At 40.1% G+C, this 23,004-nt stretch overlaps 1 protein-coding gene across 1 annotated transcript; it reads left to right on the forward strand.

Annotated features, from left to right (window-relative positions):
* The first annotated feature begins 1,064 nt into the window (after window positions 1-1,064).
* Window positions 1,065-21,930, forward strand: nol10 (nucleolar protein 10). Its single transcript, XM_033641961.2, has 21 exons — window positions 1,065-1,231; window positions 1,670-1,715; window positions 1,808-1,906; window positions 2,032-2,109; window positions 2,194-2,231; window positions 4,244-4,380; window positions 4,512-4,577; window positions 4,691-4,751; window positions 5,346-5,431; window positions 5,705-5,783; window positions 6,474-6,623; window positions 6,748-6,814; window positions 9,869-9,921; window positions 14,234-14,360; window positions 16,903-16,982; window positions 17,143-17,241; window positions 17,647-17,739; window positions 18,084-18,260; window positions 18,682-18,995; window positions 19,302-19,404; window positions 21,169-21,930. The coding sequence occupies exons 1-21, from the start codon at window positions 1,166-1,168 to the stop codon at window positions 21,334-21,336; spliced, it is 2,187 nt and encodes a 728-aa protein (XP_033497852.1). The 5' UTR covers window positions 1,065-1,165; the 3' UTR covers window positions 21,337-21,930.
* Window positions 21,931-23,004: the final 1,074 nt, after the last annotated feature.

The raw sequence follows: 23,004 nt of genomic DNA on the forward strand, positions 1-23,004 counted from the left end.
CATATTGCATAATGTAAGTTGCCTTTACCCATATTTCTTTCTGTTATGTTCTGGTAACAGCATGTGGACCTGAAAAACTGTGATAGGTGTGTAAATTGATATTCGCTTCAATTTAAAATGGTGACAGAGACATCTGTAGCTAAGGGACTAATCATTACTTGTGAGGAGGGAGGGTGCAAAAAGGGGGAGGCATGTCAAATATTTTTTTAAGCATGGGTTGGGGATATATATTTTCATTTGGCTTAGGGGAGGGACATATAACTAGAAATGGCTGTTTTTGTTTTGTTTTTTTTTTTCATTTATTTTTTATCGCCATTTCAAATTACATCATTTATCATGGCCAGAAACTGTAAAAACAGAAATTGTGACAAGATTTTTAAATATTCAACAGTCCTTAAAAAACATCATATGCAAAAAAGTTTCCATCAAAAAAAGTGACACTTCAAAATCACTTTACTGTGTATGTCTCATTTAAAATTTTGCCCAGAATGAACTGTTTGCACAAACTAATCAGCATGCAGGATGAAAGCATAGATAAGAGTGAAACACCGAGGCTTTTTTCAACTCGTGTTCAACTTTTAATTTCTGAATTTCAAACATTAAAGGGTAAATTTTAAAATCTAATAACTAACTTGTGTCAGAGGAAGGGTCATGCATTTTCTGTCAGACACTCAGGGAGGCCCAAGGAAAAATATTTGTAGCTTCCAGGAGGGGCAAAAAAAAAAAGATCAAACAAAACAAAATAAAATAAAATTAAATTAAATTAAATAAAAATACGATAAAATAAAACAAAATAAAATGAAATATAAAACAATTCACACCACACCACCCCTCCTCTGGTAAGCAGAGAACAGTCCCTAAATTTATTGTCTATCTACGTACGGATCAAAGCTATGCTATTTAACGAAGCATGTAAAATAAATATTAACCTCTTGTAGAGTTTTGTCTATTCTATCAATGATATTGTTTCTTTAATTACTTAAACCTCACGATAACTCCGGCGAGGAGGGGAACTGTGTTCACTCACTACGGTTTCTACTCGGACCTATTTCGGCAAACTCACCGTCACTTCCTGTTTTTGCTCCGGAGCAACAACGTGGAGTCGGTGCAGTTCACCGGTGTGTAGTAACAGTGTTATGTGTGACCAGAGTCTTCACTTTACACAATGCAGATATCCAGCGTGAATGATGTGAAGATTTATAATTTAAGTCACGGGAAATCTCTTCCGGAGGTAAGAAGCGTAACTTAGCTCGCTGCTAACGCTTAGCTACGTCTAATAACATCATTTAGAAAGTCAGTAACATTACTTACCTTGAAGCAAGAGCTAGCTTACACAGCTAGCCTTGACAGCAGCAGTCCTGACAGTGTATATTAAGAAAATGTCAGTATTAATCTCTATTAAACAACACAGCACCTCAACATAATGTTTAATATAGGTAAAGGAACAAACCAAGCTTTAAATAACATTGTTTGAGACTCCTCAGTTTAACCTCCATACCTCAATATGTACCACTCATTGTAGCCAGTGTTGCACTGTTAATAATAATTGACCTAAACTAAAATAAACAACATAGAGGTCAGAAGTTAGTAATATGAAACATAGCCATAATATTTGAAAGTATTGCTGTAATAATGCCAAACCCTAATCAGCTCTCCCTCTTTAATACAGTGGCTGTCAGATCGGAAAAAGAGACAGTTACAAAAGAAAGATGTCGGTGAGTTGACCTCCATAATTTCAGCTTCACAGACTGGTTAATGTCTTTAAGATGTATGCCCTAATTCTGAGTTATCTTATTTTTCCTCCCAGACATCCAGCGCAGGATTGAGCTCATCCAGGACTTTGAGATGCCCACAGTGTGCACGTCCATCAAAGTGTCCAGGGATGGTCAGTTCGTCCTGGCAGCGGGTAAGACAAACTGTGGACAGTGTTTCAGCAAACACTCCTTAAAAGTGAGAGTGACATCAGGTGTCAGAACAGGCCTGTTCAGATAGTAACTAGATTTTTATGTGTATGTTTTCCATTATTTTCAGGCACATACAAACCTAGGATCCGCTGCTATGACACCTACCAGTTGTCACTGAAGTTTGAGCGCTGTCTGGATTCAGATAGTAAGTTGGTAGACACAGTCACTTGTTATATGTCATCCATGTTATGCACTAAACTGATGAATTTCTTTTCTGTTTTTCTCAAAGTTGTGGCTTTCGACATCCTGTCTGATGACTACTCTAAGGTAAGACATTTTGGGACCCCTTGCTGCTGTTGGTAACTTTTTTAGAAAATATATTGAGAAAGTTTGCTCCAGCTGGTGGGTGATTGCAAAGTTTGGCTTGATTGTTTTCAAAATGTCGGCTAGGTCACAAACGTTTTCATTTTACAGCTAAACATTATGCAAAGCATGTTTCTTAAAACACGTCAGGCGGGAAATAGGCAATGCCGTAACAGAAGCTTAATTCATATTTGATCAGTGCTGCCTAATTTGGCGAGTGATAGTTTGCCTGCAGTTCAGGAGCATGACTGACAGCTTAGTTAGTGATTCCTCAGCTCTGATTAGTTGTTTTCATTTACGCGTGCAGTGGATTATTGTAGATACCATGAGGAGACCTAGGAGGAGGTAGAGGAACAAAAAAATTTTTTCACAAAATGGTCAGGATGTAGTGACAGTTTCAGCAAATATGACACAAATTAATTTTTATAAAGGTTACCAACTGCAGCTCAGTGTGAGATTATCAGAAACAAGTAAGGGCACTTTGGTCATCACCTGTAAAACAATAAGAACTAGACATCAAAGTTATCCAGGATCCTTGAAGAGCAGTTTCTAAAGAGACATTTCTGTGATTAGAATAATGTTTTTTAATGACTTAAAACCTCATACAATAAAAAAAAAAAAACACTCAGTATAGCCATTGAAGACACGTTCTTTTTCAGCAGACACCCTCATATTGATTAACTGCATATAAACTGTGGAATAACCTGCCACAAAAGCATGACTGGGTTCAGTCAGATTGATGAAAGGACCACTCTATATTTTTGTATGGTCTTTCATGCTTTTAGGTTGTAGAAAGTCCTCTTTACAAATAGATGTTATTTTGTATGGAGGGCTTGAATAAAAAGTCATGTACATGGAGAACAAAACACTGTACAAAGGTTCAAACAGACTGACAACTGAAAGGGCAGAGAGAGACAAAGATCCCTCTGAGCAGCAGTTCAATAAGAGTAGAAGAAACCACCAGCCATTGGTAAAAGAAACTGGAAGCTTAAGGCATTAAAATGTGTGCAGATGAAATAGGAACAGGTTCCTGTTTCAGTGTTGAGTGCACAGTAATGCCTATCACAAGCTGGAATTAACAGGTGTTGCTGTAAAAAAAAAATTCTTTAAACGACACAATAGAAATAGTTAGCTCCAGCTGTATTTTCCCCATCAACACTATGAGGACATTAATTAAATAGAAGTTTTAGTCATTCAATTCAATGTAAATACATTTGGTGTCTGAATTATACTGCTTTTACCCCTGTTAAAATACTCATTATTGAAGGAAAGAAGAGGAACATCAATATTACAAGTGATTCCAAACATATCTTTTAAATATAATATAGATGATTTCGAGGTGGTTAAAGTTCTCTTTAGAGGTGGCAGTCACACATTATCACAGCACGTAAGAGTAATTTGGAAAAACATGTAATCTATAATAAATTCAGAAATAGTTTGGAGAAAAAAAAACGATACAGCATAGTATTGCGATATATTTGTGTGGCAATATCGTATCAGCACACAGTATATCCATTTTTTTTATCATATAAATTATTAATGTGACAAATAAAACTTCAGGTAGCCCACAAGAATAATATAATCAATTGCTTTTCAGTCCACTAGATACATTGTGCTGTTGCAAAAAAATGGCCGAAGTGAATTGAACAGACTGAAAACTTTATCTTATCAGATTAAACAGATGTTTACAAAGTTTTCCTTTTGGGACATGTTTCACAGTTTAAAAAAGGTTATATATCGCAGTATATTTTATTGCAACACTCTGCATATCACAACATATTTAAAATCCCAGTAATATTGTATCGTGACTCAAGTATCTTGGATCCTCTGGTGATTCCCACCATTTAAAATACATAATACTCTCGAAATGCTAATGCAGTTGAATTTCCACTGGTCTCAAACCGTAGTGTTTTTCAGCGTCTTTGATTTACGCTTGATTTAAAATATTCTCCGTGTTTTTCCGTTTGTCTGTACAGTTGGTGTTCTTGCACTGTGACCGCTACATAGAGTTCCACTCGCAGCATGGACACTACTACAGGACACGCATTCCAAAGTTTGGAAGGGACTTTTCGTACCACTATCCGTCCTGTGACCTCTATTTTGTGGGGACAAGGTGAGAGTATAATTGAATGAAAGGTTGTTGAGGCACTCTGACATTCTTGCTTGTTTGTAGATTTATCCTGTGCATGTCGGAGGAATAGGCTGGTTGGGTGGCACTGTTTATGTTTTTGTTTTCATTTTCAGTTCCGAGGTGTTCAGACTGAACCTGGAACAGGGGCGCTTCCTCAACTCACTTCAGACTGATGCTGTGTAAGTATTACAAAGTGTTTACCCTGACTGTTCATCTAATAACAGTAAGTAAGCTCATTGCCGTCATTGCTCTCAGCTGATGTTCATGGTGCTTGTTTTTCTTGACCTTTCAGGGAGAACAATGTGTGTGACATCAACCCCGTTCATCATTTGTTTGCCACAGGAACCTCTGAGGTAAGTGCCATAGCAGGCTGTGTGTGAAATGAGGCACAGATATTAGAAGACACAAGGGAAACTCTGACCGTGTGTGTGTGTGTGTGTGTGTGTGTGTGTGTGTGTGTGTGTGGCTGTGAATAGTTCATTGTAATCACTGTGTATAAAGGCATACTCTTCTGCTGATAATGGAAAAGGAGTCTATTGTTTATTTTAGCAGGTTTGGTACACTTAAAAATCCCACATATACCGCTATGAACTTATTTTAGTGGGAAAAAGGTTTAAGGTGGTTCTGAAACTGGCTTTATTTGTTTTTAGATTCCTTAATGTTTGATATTGTTGTTTGGTATAGACATCACACACCAGCTGGGCTGATAAAAATAAATGTGTTACATGATTTCAGGGTGTTAAAGTTCAAGTGTTTCAAACCATTACCTCTCACTTACATAAGAATTAGCCGACATAAGAAGTTGCTTATTGCAGCTTTTAATTGGTTGTAAAAAGTCCCAGTAAGTTTAAAAAATCTCTCCAGAGTCAGAAAGTGGAAGCTTCCTCAAATCTTCTGCTGCCCTGCATGTGTCTGACTGTTTGACTTCTCTTCCGTTTGGTTACCAGGGAAAGGTCGAATGCTGGGACCCTCGTGTACGGAACAGAGTGGGCATGCTGGACTGCGCCCTGAGCAGCCTCGCCGAAGGAACGGAGTAAGTACCAAGCTGCCACACTGAGAGGTCAAAGATTTCAGCCGATGTCATCCTGACGATGCATATGTAGCCACATGGCACTTTTCTCCATTGCCTGTATCTCAGCACGAAACCTAGCTACAAGCTGTGCATCATTATGGCACACGTAAGAAATAGAAGCTTTCATTGGATTCACAGTTTTCTCCTGTCTGGAGCCGTGAGCAGTGTTAAGCATTGTTTTATAGTTTTGTCTTTGTGTCTCACTTATGTTGTTTTTTTTGTTTCTGTTGACAGAGTTCAAAGTTTGCCCTCAGTTAGTGCGCTGAAATTTAACGGCTCCCTCTCCATGGCAGTGGGCACCAGCACAGGACAGGTGAGCCATAAAACATTAAGCTTTGTTTTAGGCTGATAATTCCAACAAGTGTGACATGCAGTTTTTTAATGGTGGCCGTCTGCAGCAGCTGGACATCAGTCCTGTTGGTGTGGCTGAATACTCTATACTGCTTCATTCTCCACTTCCTGTCAGCTGTCCACATGGCGTGAAATTCTGCCTCTTCCTTCTGAGATTAGTTGAGTCACAAAGAGGTGGCTGATGTCATTCAGCCTCCAAACGAGCTCAGTTTTGACGCAAAGTTCAGCAGCAGCCTTCGTGATGACGCTTCTTTTGGTTTAATGTAGCGGTTGGTTTTGATGTCAACGAAACAGTTGCTGAGGGGAATATTACAACGATCTTGAACACACTCAGATTTTTTTAGTTTTATTTAAGCCTTTGGAAGCCCAGAGTCTCATTTGATTGAATGACCTTTTGCAAACACCCCCGAGTGCACAATGAGTCATCACATTTGAAATGGTTTTACAGAAAGAGAAAAGACGGGGACTTTCATGTAAAAATACTCTTGATACTCATTTGTTCATGCATGTATTTGGCATATAACAAGAGATAAATTATCAGTTTACATGTACACAGTATTAAAACTGGGAAAATGAGTTTTTTATTTAATGGAGACTCCAAGTAGATTTCTAAATTGCAGTGGTGTCATCCACCCTTTGCTTTGTCTTGAAGGTGCTGCTCTATGACCTGCGCTCCAGCCAGCCGCTGCTGGTTAAAGACCACTTCTACAACCTGCCGATCAAGTCCCTAAACTTCCACGATCAGCTGGACCTGGTTGTGTCCGCCGACTCTAAGATTATAAAAATCTGGAACAAAGACACTGTAAGATTCAGTAACAGCCACTAGTGTGGAAGCATTCTAACACCAGTACCAGGTCTGGACTCTCCAGATCTCTCGACTCTTTCTGATGCCATTTTCTCTTATCTGCTCCATCTGTTCGCCACAGGGCAAGGCCTTCACCTCCATACAGCCTCAGGCCAACGTCAATGATGTTTGCATCTACCCTAAATCAGGTGAGAATAACTTCTCCGACAAGATCATGACAGAGGATAAACTTTATTGGTCCCATGCAGTGAAACACAAGTGTCACAACAGCAGAAGTAGAAGAGGAAATCAAAGAAAAGTAACTTTAAAAAACTAGAATGCTTGATACTAGAGGTGACCTAGAAAAGCCCTCTACTCAGTGAGCTGATTGAAGGAGCCTGCAGTCTCACAGTCAGATCGTCACAGTGGCAGGAAAATATGGTTGTGGAACTAATGATCATTCCATCTGGGCTAAATAGGGGTGCTGAGAATTGCTTTCTCCCAATAAATCATTATTACTAGGCTTAATCACAACAACATAAGGCTACTGTTTAAAAATCAAAGAATACATTTATTACTCGCAGAATACTAAATATTTTTTGAATATTTTTTGTTATGAACAATTCTCAGTCCACAGGAGGAGGTGCTAGAAACAGCCATTAGTGGCGCTCAGCTCTCTCTTTGTCTGACTGTCCATCACTTCCCTGTCGTTTCCCTTTTGTCTGTGACTTGCTACAGCGGTGGGAAAGTTGAACGAGGGCCAAAAGTTCATCACATTTACAGCCACAAAAAACAAGCAGGCCAAAGGCTTCTGCACACCTGAATTTGTATTTTTGGTCCGCAATTGTTTCATGTTCAATAATGAATACAAGCTCACATTCACACAAATTAAAATTCCAGGAACAGGATTGATTTCCTGCGTTTTTTTGCATCCGACAAAGCCTTTTGAGTTGTTTGACCAAGAAGAAGTGAAGAAAATCTGGCATAACTTGCGAGACACATCTGCACCAAGAGAGAAAAACAGGGCACACGGTATCATTTTGTAACTCCGAAAGCTTACTTTCAACAGGTCCGATAGTATTCAGGTGGATGATGATGATGATGACGAGGTGGAGGATGTAATAGAGAATGAGGACCGCACACAGAAAGACAGAGAGCGACAGTGTGGAGACACAGAGGAAGGACAGCTCAGCCCCCTCAGGTAGCCATGGTGCAAAATGTAAAACATGGCCAGAGAGTGGCAAAAGTCAGGGAGGCACCACCAGTGAAGAGAAGCAAAGGAACACATCTTTCCATTTTGTCTTGTATTGCAAATGTTAGCAACAAATAGAGGAATAAAACCCATCAGACTCTGTGCAACGTTTGTGTGCGGAACAATTTTCATCAAATGGCGGATTTTAAAAAACACGTATTTGAAAATACAGACTTCAAAGTAGCTCAATGATTTTTAACCAGCTAAGTTAAATGTTCTGCCTGTCAATGTTTTTATGCGTAAGCACCCCCCACACACACAACAAACAGCACTGTCCATTGTTCTGGAACAGCAGCTAAGTGATAGTCACACATATCTCTGCCAATAATTTTGTTGTCTTTGCTATTTTTCTATGGATACATAAAGCTGAAATGGAGGGGGCAAAAAATACAACTAATGGTGCATCGCCCCTTTAAAGCGATATTTCAGATTTTTTGAAGTGGTGTTGTATGGGGTACTGATTCATAGACTGTATATGACATACAGTAGAGGTCAGTTGGCACACCCCCAGTTTGGAGAAGCGGGCAGGAGTCCAACACGGAAGCTAAGCAATAAACTGCTGTGGAGGGGTCAGCATTACACGTAAATAGTAGTCCCACCTAAAAAAATCATTATCAGTTCAATTGTATGCTGTATTAAGAGTGTTTTCACTGCTTTACCTGAATGTCAGACAGTGATTTCCAAAGGGGAAATCAAGCTGTTACATCACTATTTTCAAAGCCAGACTCCATTGAGAAAACCAGTGATTTAACATTGCTGGACACAGGAGCTGCTGGTCTACCGCTGCCTCGATAGGTTAGGTTGTTTGTGTTGTTGTGTGACTGTTGTGTCACATTTACAAGGGTTAGTTCAGATTCACCAAAGTCACACTATAACACAAACAAACTACCTGATTGAAGCAGAGGTAGACCAGCAGCTCCTGTTTTCAGAAAACCAAAATTACTGTTTTTCTCAATGGAGTCTGGTGGCTTTGTGGAGCGAATAGATGGGGAGCTAAAGCTGTTAACAGCTTCCCCATCAAATTGGGCTTTCTGGTGGAAAGATAAAGCCATGAAAATACTCTCAATATAGCAAATACTTAAACTGATAATGATTTTTTTAGGTGGGACTTAAGGAGGGTAAAATATGTTTTGTTGCTGAGTGCTGACCCATCCACAGCAGTACATCGCTTAGCTTCCGTGTTGGACTCCAGCCTGCTTCTGTAAAGCGGAGCCGTGCCGACTGACATCTACTGTGTGTAATACACCGATTATGGATAAGTACCCCATACAGCCCCACTTCAAAAAATCCAAACCATATCAATTCTTAGTAAGGGTCACCCTTACTAAATACATAATGAATATGTACCATGTACAAATGAAGCATGAAGTAAACTATACAGACTAACATAAATAGTAACCTTGAAGTGTGTTACAACAAACAGTCACTAATATTGAGGTCAGGAGACATGAAATTGGGTGGTAGGTCACAACTTCTAGCATCTGTGCAGCCGTCTTTCACCTCTGGGTGGCGCCATTTTACAGTGGAGCTCACAAACTTTGACTTTACAGTTATATCTTGCCTGTCATTGCATGCCAATCAGTTTTCACAAGGAACAAAACTAAAGGTGAACTTTCACAATCAAGTCATCATAGAAATAATCATTTAGTCCCGACTTAATTAGATTTTTTTTAATGTAAGGATTTTTTTCTCAAGTTTTTGTGAACGAGGTTCATCCTTTAAGCTGTCATAGAACAGTGAGTTAAAGAAATTCAAATTCTTGTTTCCCTACTTCCTTATACTGTCTAAAATTTAGCAGTTTTCTTATTCTGCTTTTAGGATATGCAAAGTAAAATCTGTCAGCCGTTTTCACTGTTTTGTATACCCGTTTAATTCTTTCAAGCGTAGCAGGATCTTAAAATATACATGACTGGAAGTAAATTCAGTTCCTCCACCACAGATGGGCTCTATTAATATCTGCCCTGCATCCGTCCTCACATTGTTTTGTCTGCATCCTGTGTCTCACTGTCAGGTATGCTCTTCACTGCCAACGAAGATCCCAAGATGAACACATTCTACATCCCGGTGAGTGCAGATGCATTTACATTCTTACTGGTGACTTTACAACCTGCAGCAGGCGGCTCACATTCACATCCTGCTCATCAGGTGCTGGCCTGATAAGCAAACACCTGAGACAAATACTTTATGGTGCAATAAAGGATGTCTGATGGTACAGGACAGCTGTTTGTACTACCAGCGTTCAGTGTTTTAGGTGTTAGGATGTGTGTAGGAGAAAGCAAGCAATAAAGTGTGTGGGCAGTTAATTTTCTGTCTCATTCATGTGGTTCTCACAGAGCTGCTGCATAATAAGTAAAGCTGCTGAAAGTTTGTTGTCAACAGTCTGTCCTGTGACTCCGATGTGATCTGACTGTTATTCTGGGGAAGGTGTGTGCGTGTGTGTGTGTGTGTGTGTGTGTGTGTGTGTGTGTGTGTGCAGTAAACAAGACTTTGCTTAGTGTAAATGGGTTAATTCCAGACATGATGGACATGGACGTGCTGAACTTGGACTCCTCTGTCCTGCACTAGAGAGAAGCAGTGGTGGAAGAAGTACTTGAGTAAAAGCAGCAATACTTCGTTGTAAAAATACTCTATTACAAGTAAAAGTACTGCGTTCAAAATTTTAAGTAAAAGCACAAAAGAATTAGCATCAAAATATATTTTAAGGTTGTGTGTACAACATTTAGAGTATAAAGATACAGTGGAGTAATACCATTCTGAGCAGTGAATGAAGTCACGCTAACCTGAGCTTCTCTGTTAGTTGCTGTGGTAGACAGTCCAGCTGTGCATGCATGTGAGTCCCAGCTCATCACCGCTGCTCTGTACAGCTCTCATACAGCGGTTACCACTGATATTAGGATGTTGTCGTTGGGGAAGCGTAGCACCCACCGTCTGTCCTCTCAGTTAACACTGGGGGGCCGAGGCTGTTCTGTCAGCACTGTTGCCGTTGTTAGCACCGTTAGCTCCCAGCCGCTGGCTCAGCCACCTCTATGTTGTGGGCAGTCCTTAAAAGTACAAAAATGGCCAATTTCAGAATTATATATTTTATAGCTGTATTATAATTTGTGATTAATTTAATGCATACATTAATTTAATCTTGCAGCTGGCAAAGGTGGAGCTGATTTTAAAGGTCAAGTGTAAAAGGATTTAGGGGCATCTATTGGCAGAAATGAAATATGATATTTATAACTGTGTTTTCATTAGTTTATAATCACCTAAAATACAAATTATTGGGTTTTCATTACCTAAAGCCCAGTTCAAACCAAAGATTTGTGACCAGATGAGGTGAAACAGGCAACTACTTGCAAGCAAGTTCTACAACGTTCTAAAAACCAGCTAGTTCACACCAATGCAACTAGATGAGACGGTGTATCATCTCTATGCAACAACTCTTTGTTCTTCTGTTCTGATTTAAAGCTTTTCAGGCTTATTTTGTGGCTGAATATAATTTGTAGCTTCTTAAAATATGAATGAGGACAGTGATAGTGAGATACTGTATAGAGTTGGATTCGATGTAGTGATGAAACAGTGAAAAACATTTACAAATCGAGGATCAGGTGGACTAAAGTACAAGCACCTGTAAATTGTACATCAGTACAGTACTTGAGTAAAAGTACTTTGATGCATTCCAGCATTGGAAAGAAGGTTAGGTGATTGCTTATCTCTATAAACATGTAAAAGCATTTTGGTATCGGAAGCATTCTGGTTTCTGTTTGTAGTTGGAGTAGTATTGACCAATCACGTTTGAACAGCAGATAAACAGTCTGTGTGGAGACGCAGAAGCCGATACGTCCCAAGATTAATACATTACTTAGCTGATGGAATATGTGTTGGATCTGCAGGTGAAACGACTATTGTTTAGATGAATCATTTAAGTTGGAATTTCTTTGATGGTCTTGTGCTTATGGAAATTATGCCGGGCATTTCCTACAACTTTGCTATATTTAATTGACCACAAAATGAAGCCGTACATTTAGAAAATAATTGAAAGATTAAGCAACAATGGAAATGTTAATGATACTAATGAAAAGAATTCTGGTTGTCTAATGAGAGGATCAGTGAAATTGTTGTCTTATAGTGAAGCGTACCATGTTCTGTCACTTCTCTGTAAGTAGTGTGGTTATAGTTATGTTTGAACTGATAATCAGTACATAAAGATGTAAGCAGTAACAGGATATATATATTTCCAAATCCTTTATCGGTTCTTTACAACATCAGGAATTGACAGTTTTGTGTGCTGGCTCCCTGTTAGCCACAGTATTTTTTTTAAAGTACCTACTGTCATGATAAACACTTTATGATTGTTTATGGTCTCAAGAAGTGCGTTCAGACTTGTGAGCAACAACCTGCCATTTATGCCTCTGCAATGATTCTTTGTTGAAAACTGCTCTGATCCCACACACCTCTGACTGACTCTGTAGGACAGCTTGAAGCTTTATCAGCTCTCAGTGATGAAAGTAAAGATTGACTAGGCGCTAGATTCTGTCAACTTTGGCCTCAGTGTGTGATTCCATGTGACGTCATCATCTGTGCGGACCCAATAGATTCTACAGAAGTTTAGTCCATCAGATTTCTTTCTACTGAATCTAACTCCAGATGTCATAGCATGAGTGGATCTTTGAGCTTCGATCCTTTTAACTAACCCTTAACCCTTACATAGCTCAGTGTTTTGGTCAGTGTCTTCTATACACACAAATGGGGCAAAGACAACAATGATTTGAACTAGATAGTGACGTAAAAGTAAATACCAATGAGTATGACTTGACACAGTATGGATGTAGGCCAGGAACATGTGGTTGTAGTGAAAATAAACGTTTTTTCTTCCATTTTGAGACATTTCAACTAAATCTTAATTTCCAGAGAATGCATTTTGTTCATGAATCAACACCCTCTAAGGCAGTACTTGTGGCCCTTCAGAGAAAACGATCAAACTTTTTCAAGTCAGTCATTATAAAACAGTTAAAACAGTCATGTGAACATTGAGTTATGGGTCGCTGTAATCATTCCTTTTGTTCATACTGGCCATAAAACCACCCTTTCAGAGGAACTCTGCTGTCAGTGATGACTCCTTAAGCTCAGCTGTTTTCCCCCTGAAGAGTGTTTCCTTGGTAAGACACAAAGGAGGGAAACTTCCCGGCAGTCACATGCAGGTTTGCTGCCGGGACAAAACTCTCAGTCTCAATCAATAAACAACTGCAGTGATGAAGATAACTTATCATTTAAGTTGACTCAGACTACTGAAGCAGCGTAATAGCTGAACTTTAGAATGCATTTTTGCACAGAACAGGGGTTGTGGATTTTGTCCCCATCACTGAGACGGCAGAGTCCCTTCTCACAGGTATCACTTTACAGCCAGTATGGAGAGGAGAGACGATGACACAATTAGGAATGCATAACTGACATGACCTGTTATCATTGCAATATCCTTTAAACAACAAATTAAATAAACATCTTTTAAATTGTACTGACAAAATAAGGCTCCATTGGAGGAAATAAATTAGATGAAATTAAACATGCCGGGCAGATCTAACACTGAAATCAATGTCAAACGCATCTAACTTTTATCAGCAAAGAAACAACTATAACACAGGCAATAGTTGTGACAGGAGGCATCATGTTTTCGGGATTTCTGGCGTACGTCCATATGTACACGCATCTAGTGCTCATGATGAACACAATATCTCAAGAACGCCACGAGGGAATCTCTTCAAATTTCACACAAATGTCTACTTGGACTCAAGGATTAACCAAATAGATTTTGATGGTTAGAGGTCAAAGGTCAAGGTCGCTGTGACCTCACAAATCCTGATTTTGATCATAACTCTATCCAAAGGGTTCAAAGGTCATCATCACTGTGATATCATTTTCTGGCTATTATTTAACACCATAACTCACAGAAGGGGAGGCATTTGGTTGGGTAACTAATTGGTGACACTAATCTTGGGCGTCCACCTTAAACTGCGCTGATAAAGTAGATCTTCTGTGCTGCCGGGTTGAAGATGTGTGTGAAGCTCCTTGTGTTAGAATAGTACCTTCTTTGCAGCAACATCCATAGCCTGTTTGAAGCATTACATACTCTCATGGCTATATATGACTCTGGACAAACATGGATGTAAAGTGTAACTGCAACTTGACTGGTTCACAGAAGCTTGCAACTGTGCAACAACATTCTGTTGTGTCAATGCTTTTGTGGTATCAGCAGCTCAGTCATTTCTAACTGGAATGGAAAGCTCAGATGGAGCTCAGACAGTCTATTTTTGTTTCAACAAATGCATGACAGGTTTCGTACTTACTCAACAGTCTAAATCTGAACCAGGGATGTGTCTGTGTGTATGTTTAGGCCCTGGGTCCTGCACCTCGTTGGTGCTCCTTCCTTGACAACTTGACAGAGGAGCTGGAGGAGAGCCCTGAGAGCACGGTGTACGATGACTACAAGTTCGTCACCCGGAAGGACCTGGAAAATCTGGGTGAGACCTCGCTGCCTTAATTTTCTTCTCACAAACCTCACCATGGATTCCCACACATTCATTTATTTGTGGCGGCCCACTGTAGTATCAACGTTGCTGCCACATATTGATTTCTATAATACCATCCCTTTCCACCCAAGCAGTGCTGGAACATCAATCCAAATGAGTCTGCACCAAATTTAAAAGACAGGCTAAATAAGTAAGAGATGTATAAAAAGAAGTAACCACTATAACATGTTTATTGACCTCCACTGTCTACTAACCTGTTTTCTGACACACCAATAAAAAAACAAAAAACAGAAAGGCATATTCATCCACTTAAGAGACCTGTACACGGCTCCAGTCTAGTTACAATGGGCCAGTTTTGGTGGAAAAAGTGTATATCTTTCTCTCTCCATCTGGGCACTGGGCACAGACGGAGCAGCAGAGCACCGGTTGCAGTGAGGCTTAACAAATTGTTAATTAACATAGAAATAGTACGCTGTATTTCTTTAAACAACAGTGCTCTCATTTTAGTGTAGAGCATCAGATTGCATTTACAAACGCAACAACTATTGTCTATCATTTTTCCAACCTACCTTAGATGAACCCCCTCCCAACCTGTGTCAGCTACCCACACACTTAGTATCTTTTTCTGGGGGGAAACACTACTCACTACACATGGAAAGGAATATCAAAGTTATACTACCAATTACACTGAAAATACTTCCCCAAACCAAGCAACCCCAGTTGGTTCATTTACTCTTTCAGTTGGAAAGCACAGATGGTAAAAGAGATCCCCGTACAAAGAGGGAATTTAATCCTGACCCTGAAAGTTAAACCCAAAACTATGAATCATTCTGAGCCACTGTGCCGCCTTTGGGGTTTGCCGGGGTGGCTAGACTACCTAACCAGAGGCCTAGAGAACGACTGAGAGGTTTTAGGTAAGAAAAGTAGTGTGTCTGGGGGTGAGAGGAAGGAGGGTCGGGGGAGTGGATACTGGAGGGGTTGAATGAACATTGGAATGCAGGCTCAGCAGTAAAGAGATCAAATGACAAGAAGCAGAAAGGTGGTTGGCTGCTGTGGAATAAAAGGAGAGGAGGAGACAGGGAGGGGAACCGCAGTGTTGATTTACAGGAGCTGTGTAATGTGGCCCTGTTATGTAACCCCCGAGGCAGACTGGGCAAAGCACACTGACAGAAGTTCCTGGGAAGAGCTCTTACTCATCATTCTCTGTGGCCCTCTATCTACACGCTCGAACTTGCTTCAGGCTATGGACACGTTTTCTAACAATGAGCACAATCTGTGTGTGCTGCTGCTCCCATTCCTATGTGGTACTGAGTAATCTGAGGATGGAGATTCTTTTTTTTCTGTTAAATAATTGTATTCTGAGGCAACTCCTTCAAACAACAACAAAAAAACATGCATTCCACAGTTTAGCGCTGGGTCTAACCTGGGTAACTGCAGCAACAGAAAGTTTGCTAGCAACTGCTCTTCTAATCCATTGATCTGATCTAAACAGCTGTGATCAATCCGACTACAAACTGGTCAACTGGTCAGTTCTTCACCCTGCAACTCAAACTCAACGAACTGCTGCTGAGGCATAACTACTAACGACTTACATGCGTACATGCTAACATGCTCACAGTGACAATGCTAACAGGCTGATATAGTATATAGCTGGTATAGTACAGCTGTGGCAGATTAGATTAACGTTATTGACCAGGTATTATGTCATGAAACAAAAGTTTATCTGATGATGGTGCCAGATGAAAAGTAGCAGGATCCCTTGAGTCCTGATCCTCATGAGTGTCTGTCCCAAATTTTATGTTGTCAAGACATTTCACTCCACAAATGTCATATTCAATAGACAGTCAGTTAGCTAGAGTTACACCTGACATTGGCAGTAGGAGGACAGTTAGCTCAGCTCCCAGCCCTCAAGTTTAACTGCAGGGGGGCTGACTCAGGGATCATCCAGGTATTACTGTTTAAATAACACAAAACTTAGTACTTTAAATCACATTTTCTTAAATGACTTTGTGTTTCATTTAGTTTCATTCATGCTCACAAACAGCACTACAGTCTGTAGTTCATGAGATGTTGGTAATTAACTTCAAGTCAGTATTCAGTCTGACATATTTATTTTTAATTAATAAATATGAATAAATATTCATATCACATAGATGAAAAGAAGTCACCAAAGGAATGTTTGTATATTTTATATTAAGTTTCCGCATTAGGTTTTCTGCTTAAAATGTTTGGTGAGTGTGGAGAAACACGGACAAATACACCCTGTGTTGTTAAATTTATTTTAAAATTTTATTTAGTATTTATTTTTTATTTTTAAAAGTTAGAAGCACTAGTGCATGTACACAGAAAAAAATACATCCATATAAACACAGTGCTAGTACAGCTAAAAGTCTCTAGATGTTTATGCTAAGAATTCCTAATAAATTCTGTTTTTTTTCTGATAAATGTCTTAAATTATTCGTCTATTTTTATTCATCTATTTAGCCAGTTCCAGATGGTTCTGATTACTGTGTGTTTTCCTTATTTGTGTCAGGTTTGTCTCACCTGGTGGGATCATCGCTCCTCAGAGCCTACATGCACGGCTTCTTCATGGACATCAGGCTTTATCACAAGGTAAGCTGTCTCACTGTCAAATCACCTTTGTGATTACATATCTTAAATAATTACCTGAGTGGTTAAACCCAGACTGATCGTGATAAAACAAACAGAAACTGAAAGTGACTCAGATTAATGTGTTCAGATTTGACTGTTTTGCTGTGTGGGTTGGCAACAGGTCAAAAGCATGGCAAATCCTTTTGCATACGAGGAGTATCGCAAGGATAAGATCCGTCAGAAGATTGAGGAGTCTAGGGTCCAGAGGGTGCAGGTCAAGGTGAGAGGTTCCTGCACACTGTCTCATCTTTCCACTCATGGTTATAGCTTCACCCAGTCACACAGTCACAGTCCTCACAGTCGTCATTATCACAATCTTTTGACTTTTCCTTCTACACTTGTCACATTTTCTCACATGGTTAGCATAGATTCCACTAAGAAATTCATGGAGTAAAATGTACCTTTCAACCTGGTTTGCACTGGCCCCTGCCTGTAAAGCTGTTTAACACCTGTATGCAAAGTTTTTTCACATCCTGTCAAACTCATCTTAAAGGTTTAAAACAAGCTTAGTTATTCTTTGATGATGTCTTTGAAAATGTGTTTATTGCTTGGCAAATAGAGCTGACTGCATCCTTATCTGTTTCCTGTGTGTAATCAAATGTGCAATGGGTTCTGGTTGAGACAGAAGCTGCCCAAGGTCAACAAAGAGCTGGCTCTCAAACTGATGGAGGAGGGTGATGATGAAGCAGAGCTGGCTTCTAGGAAAAAGAAGGGCAAGGTAGGAGAACATGGATCATAAAATCAGTGTGGTTATGTCTCCGCTTGTGCTCCTCAGGTTTCTGAATTTATTACCTCTAAAGATACTTTATCACATCAGCATGCCATAAAAACTCAGTATTTGTCATAAGTCTCTTGTTTGTTCTTTATATTCTGTTCTTTCTTGCACCTCTGTAAGATTGAGAACTTTTTATTTTATAAAATTGCGCTCAGTTGAAACTTTGAATTTGAAATTAAGTTTCTTTCCATGCCTTTTGAGCTGGAATTCTTTCCCACCACAGCATCTGTAGGCAAGAGAAAACCATTCAACACTGTTTCCACCATCTCAACTTTTCAATCCTGCAGGCTCTCCCCAGCGTCCTGGGAGACGACCGCTTCAAGGTGATGTTCGAAAACCCCGACTACCAGGTGGACGAACAGAGCGAAGAGTTCCGCCTCCTCAATCCAATCGTTTCCAAGGTTGGACAGAAGAGGAAGAAGAAGCTGCGCCTACTAGCTCAGCAGGCTGCCGCTTCCCAACAGGTAATGCTGAACTTAACTTTCAGTTACCTACATTTGCTGTACAGGTATGACAACTACAATTTCACAGTCTCTAAGCATTTATAAATGCAAGTATGTGAGTGAAGGACATCTGACTTGAAATGCTAAGTTTTGAGCTGCTCCCACATGAGAAGGGAAACAAGTTTTTAAAGGATCCTAATCGGTTTGTGCCTGAAGGGAGAAGCATAACTGAATAGATACTTTTATCATGTGTGATGTTAGCTTGCAGCACTCCAGAATCCTTCCAGACAGGGTCATCGGTTTCTCTTTGATTCAAGGATCTCTGCAAGCGAGCTGCATATGCACATACTGTATGTTCTGTAGGATGAGGCATATGGCCTGTCCTCAGTGCCAAGAAAGAATATCACATCAATAACTTAGGCTTTGTAACATCTCTATCCAGGCGGATGAAGAAGACGAGGAGCCCGAGGGCCGAGCCAGCTCCGAGGAGAGCTCGGATGATGACGACAAGAGCTGGGTGGAGGAGGTGAGGGAGCAGCGGAGGTTGCTTCGGCAGGAGGGCCGAGAGCGCCGGAGGCAGGAGAGGAAGGAAGAAGACCGCAACACTGTCCTGCTGGAGAGGGAACAGAACGGAGCGGGGAAAACCTCAAACATGGCTGAAAGCAAGAAGACAAATCAGCCTCAATATTATCAGATCAAAGCTGGAGAAGAGTTCAGAAGTTTTAATGACATGGCCCGCAAGCAGAAACTACAGAAGTATGTTTTTTTTGGAAGTGTATTAAATGGAACTGTTCTGGCTTATTGTGTGGGACACAGACTATTATTCAGAATGCTGTAGGGGTTGCAGCTGTTTATGACAGAGAATAACCTGACCTCTTTGTGGTGCACGCTGTTTCTAAATCAATAGATTTACAAGCTTAAATTAATAAATACGAATGTTAGTTATAAAAATAAAACCTCATTGCTGGAGTTCTGAGCCAAAACACTAACACTACTCTCTGACTGCACTGCACTGTGTACTGTTTGGTATATTGTGTCTGAGGAATGTGTGTATTCTTACAGGACATCTTTGGAGGACCGTCTGAAGTTAGAGGAGCACTCTGGAACCAGCAACATGAGCGACAGTGCAGTGGGCAGCAAGCAGCTAACCTTCACTCTCAAAAAGGTAAACTGTCCATGTGTCACACCATCCCCCATCTCTCCTGTATCTTATTCTATCGTTTAAAGCATCCATCTACTGTGTCTACTGTAAACCAGCTAGGGTCTGGAGATGTATTGGCGGGGAGGTTTAACTTCATACAGTCTTTCAAAAAACATTGTTTTCAGATAGGGCGCTCCGATCAGGATTTTTGAGGCTCATCCCTGACAGCCACGTCAGCCGATACCAATCACAGGTTCTATTTGAAGCCTTTTTGTAGCATTATTTATCTACTTAAACCATTTTAAACAATACTGTTAATTAAGTATTGAAACTATGGGAAAAGAAAGTATCGTTAATTGACTGTTTATTTGAATGCAGATGAGTTTCAATGAGAAACTGAATAAGTAACAGATATCAAAAAAGAAATAACCACTGTAACATTTTCACTGGCCTCCATGCTGCTTTCTACTGATTACTGTGTTTTCCAGTGCGTCTGTGACATCAAATGTGACAGAGTACCAGAAAAAAAGAACAAAAAGGCATACTTGTCTACCGCAGAGCTGTACAAGGCTCTGGTCTACTGGCAATGGGAAAGCACGATTATCTATTCTATCACATATTTTTAACGGGTTTTCACACATTTAGAAAACCGCCATACACACGCTGATTTTGGTGGGAAAAGCGGCTATTTGCTACTGGGGGCAGCTTAGAGCTTTACAAATGTAGATTTCCAGTGGAATAAAATAAATAAAATGTATAAAATAAAAATTAGAAATAAAAATAGGCATTCACTTTGTCAGCTTTTTTTTCAAATGTGCTCGTTTTGCTTGTTTTTATTACATTTAATCAACCTCATCCGTTTTTTTCTTTTGGTCAAGTGTCATTTGACTAAAACTCTCTCTGGGCATTTTAGTCTCTTCTTAGTCAAAGAAAATCCGAACTATTTTAGTAAAGTTTTAGTCAATGAAAACTGTTCGCATTTTAAGTCATCAGATAATTCCGAACATTTCAGTCAATACAGTCTAGCCTAAAACAAAATTTTTATAAATGTTAAATGGACCTGCATTTGTATTGCGCCTTTCTAGTCTTCAGATCACTCAAAGCGCTTTTCACACTATGAGTCACACTCACCCTCTCACACACTCATTTGTACACTGGTGATACAAGGTGCCACCTGCTATTCATCTTTTAACCGCTGATCTTCCAATTAGTGGATGAACAGCTGTACCTTCTCAGAAGGTCCCGTAATCAGAAAATCAGCGATTTTAGAAGAATTCAGTTCGCACAAGAATTTATCTCATCATTGTCAAATGGTAAACACAGGTTGAATCATTGCTTGCCCTGCTACGGTTTCACAGTGGCACGCCCCCTGCATGAGACTTAAAAAAACTTAAATATAATTTGGATATATAAGACTTGTTTTGTTACTGATTATATTTTTATAATGCATTTTATATTAAAAATGCGAAGGACTAGGCTATATGTCTATATTATATCAATATTGTGATATAAGCCTGGATATCATCTCAGATTTTGGATATCATAATATGTAAGTGTTGTCTTTTGCTGGTTGTAAAGGCTGCATTACAGTAAAGTGATGCCATTTTTTGAATTAACCAAACAGTCATTATATCCACATGATGATCATTTATCAAATATCTCCAATAGAACGCACCAATAGTCATCTACAGTATCGTATATAATAAGTATGTGGTCGTAATTGTTGTGATATTTGATTTTCTCCACATTGACCAGCCCTGACATGCGCCATTGTGTCCTCTTTTGCAGTCGGAGCAGCAGAGGAAGCAGCAGCAAGCAGAACGGGAACACCACGAGGAGAGGAAGAAGCTGAGGCGCTCGGCCGGACACCTGAGCAGCGGCCGTGGGAGAGGCTGGGGCGGCAGCAGGGGAAGAGGAGGAGGAGGAGGGAGAGGGAGAGGGAGAGGCCGGCACTGAGAAGGGCAACCTAGTCCACACCCGGGGCCTTTTGTCCTGTATGGACAACAGAGGCATGACTGGCACAGTCCTCTGCTCATGTCAGGGTGTTATAATGGCTTTCAGTAACTCAACTTCAAGTGTTGAGGAATATGGCATTTCAGCTCAACAGACAGACCGGAGATTCTGCACAAGTGGCAAAGACTGACACTGATGAACAGATGAGCCCGCCTCACTCCTGGGTGGTCTGTGCCATGTGTTTAGCTGCTCTTCAGAGCATATTAAAAAAGATTACGTATGTCGCTGACTGTGTGCATAAAACGCCTAAGCCATTATCCAAAAGTACCTTGACTACATACTTTTTTAGCAGGGATGGCCCCAGACGGAATTAGAGAAAAGAAGAGCAGAAAGGACTAGACATGCCTTGCCTTGTCTCAGGCGTCTCTTTTCTTACAACTGCTCTTCAGTTAAACTCCTATTGCAGATAATGGAGGGGAGAAAATGTATGCTGTGCAAAAAATGTATTATTTTTAATTCTCTTTGTCATTATTGTATATTGTTAAACCAACAGTGGATTAACAATACTTGTACTATATATTATATTTGGTACAACACTCATTTGTCTACATTGCTTTTATTGCAGATTCAAAAATGGCTTAAAATGTGCAAATAATCAGCCCAGAGCCTGCTTCCTTTGCAGCAGTTTACTACATACATGCGTCAGAAGTTAGGGGAGGGGAGGAGAAAAATGTGAATGAGGAAAAAAAAATTTTTCTTCTCCTTCCCCCGCCAACAACTGCAGTTCTTGGAAATGGAAGGACTACTTGGATGTCCTTCCCATCCCCCAGTGTGCTGATGGTGTGAACCCCCTCTGCTCCAGCATTGGTCCATTTCAAATGTGAGGGAGGTGCATCTTAGCCCTCAGCATGCCAACACTGGCCCCCAGGCTCATTTGAACTCACTCATTTGATGTCACAGGGCTTTTTCACCGCGACCCATCTGTCAGGTTTTGTGACAGCATTAACAACACCTCATTGAAATCCAGTAAATTAGCATGTTGGACAACAAATTTCACCCTGGACATTTGCTGCAAGAGCCAAACATGATTTCAGCGTTGTAACACACTACACTTTCGTTTTTTGCTGAGAGTTGCATAAGTGGATTGATACCACTCTTGTGTCTGTACAGAAAATAAGAAGCTAGAACTGAATGCTTAGCTTAGCATAAAGACTGCTAGCCTGGCTCTGTCCAAAAGTAACTAAACATGAACGCCTGCACCTCTAAAGCTCACTGATGAACACATTGTATCTTATTTGTTTAACGCCTACAAAAACCTGGGGGAAAATTAAAAAAATTAAAATAAATCCTTATGGGGGAATTATGTGATGAACTATTGGTCCTGACGTAACTTCCTGGAGTTCTTGTCACACTTTGGATTTTATACAGATCAAACAAATGAGATATTATGTTTTAACTAGTTTACTTTAGAGGTGCCTAGAGGCAAATTTTGTCACCGTTGACACAGCCACATAAGCATCTTCCCCCATTTCCAGTCTTTGTGCTAAGCTAAAAAGCTGCTGTCTCCAGCTACATATTTACAGTCCAGACACAAATGTGGTATCAAACCTCTCATCTAACTCCCAGCTACAACATGAATATTATTTCTGTGTCACTTTGTGTACAGCTAAA

This window comes from Epinephelus lanceolatus, chromosome 15, assembly GCF_041903045.1.
Source record: "Epinephelus lanceolatus isolate andai-2023 chromosome 15, ASM4190304v1, whole genome shotgun sequence".
Lineage (NCBI taxonomy): Eukaryota > Metazoa > Chordata > Actinopteri > Perciformes > Serranidae > Epinephelus > Epinephelus lanceolatus.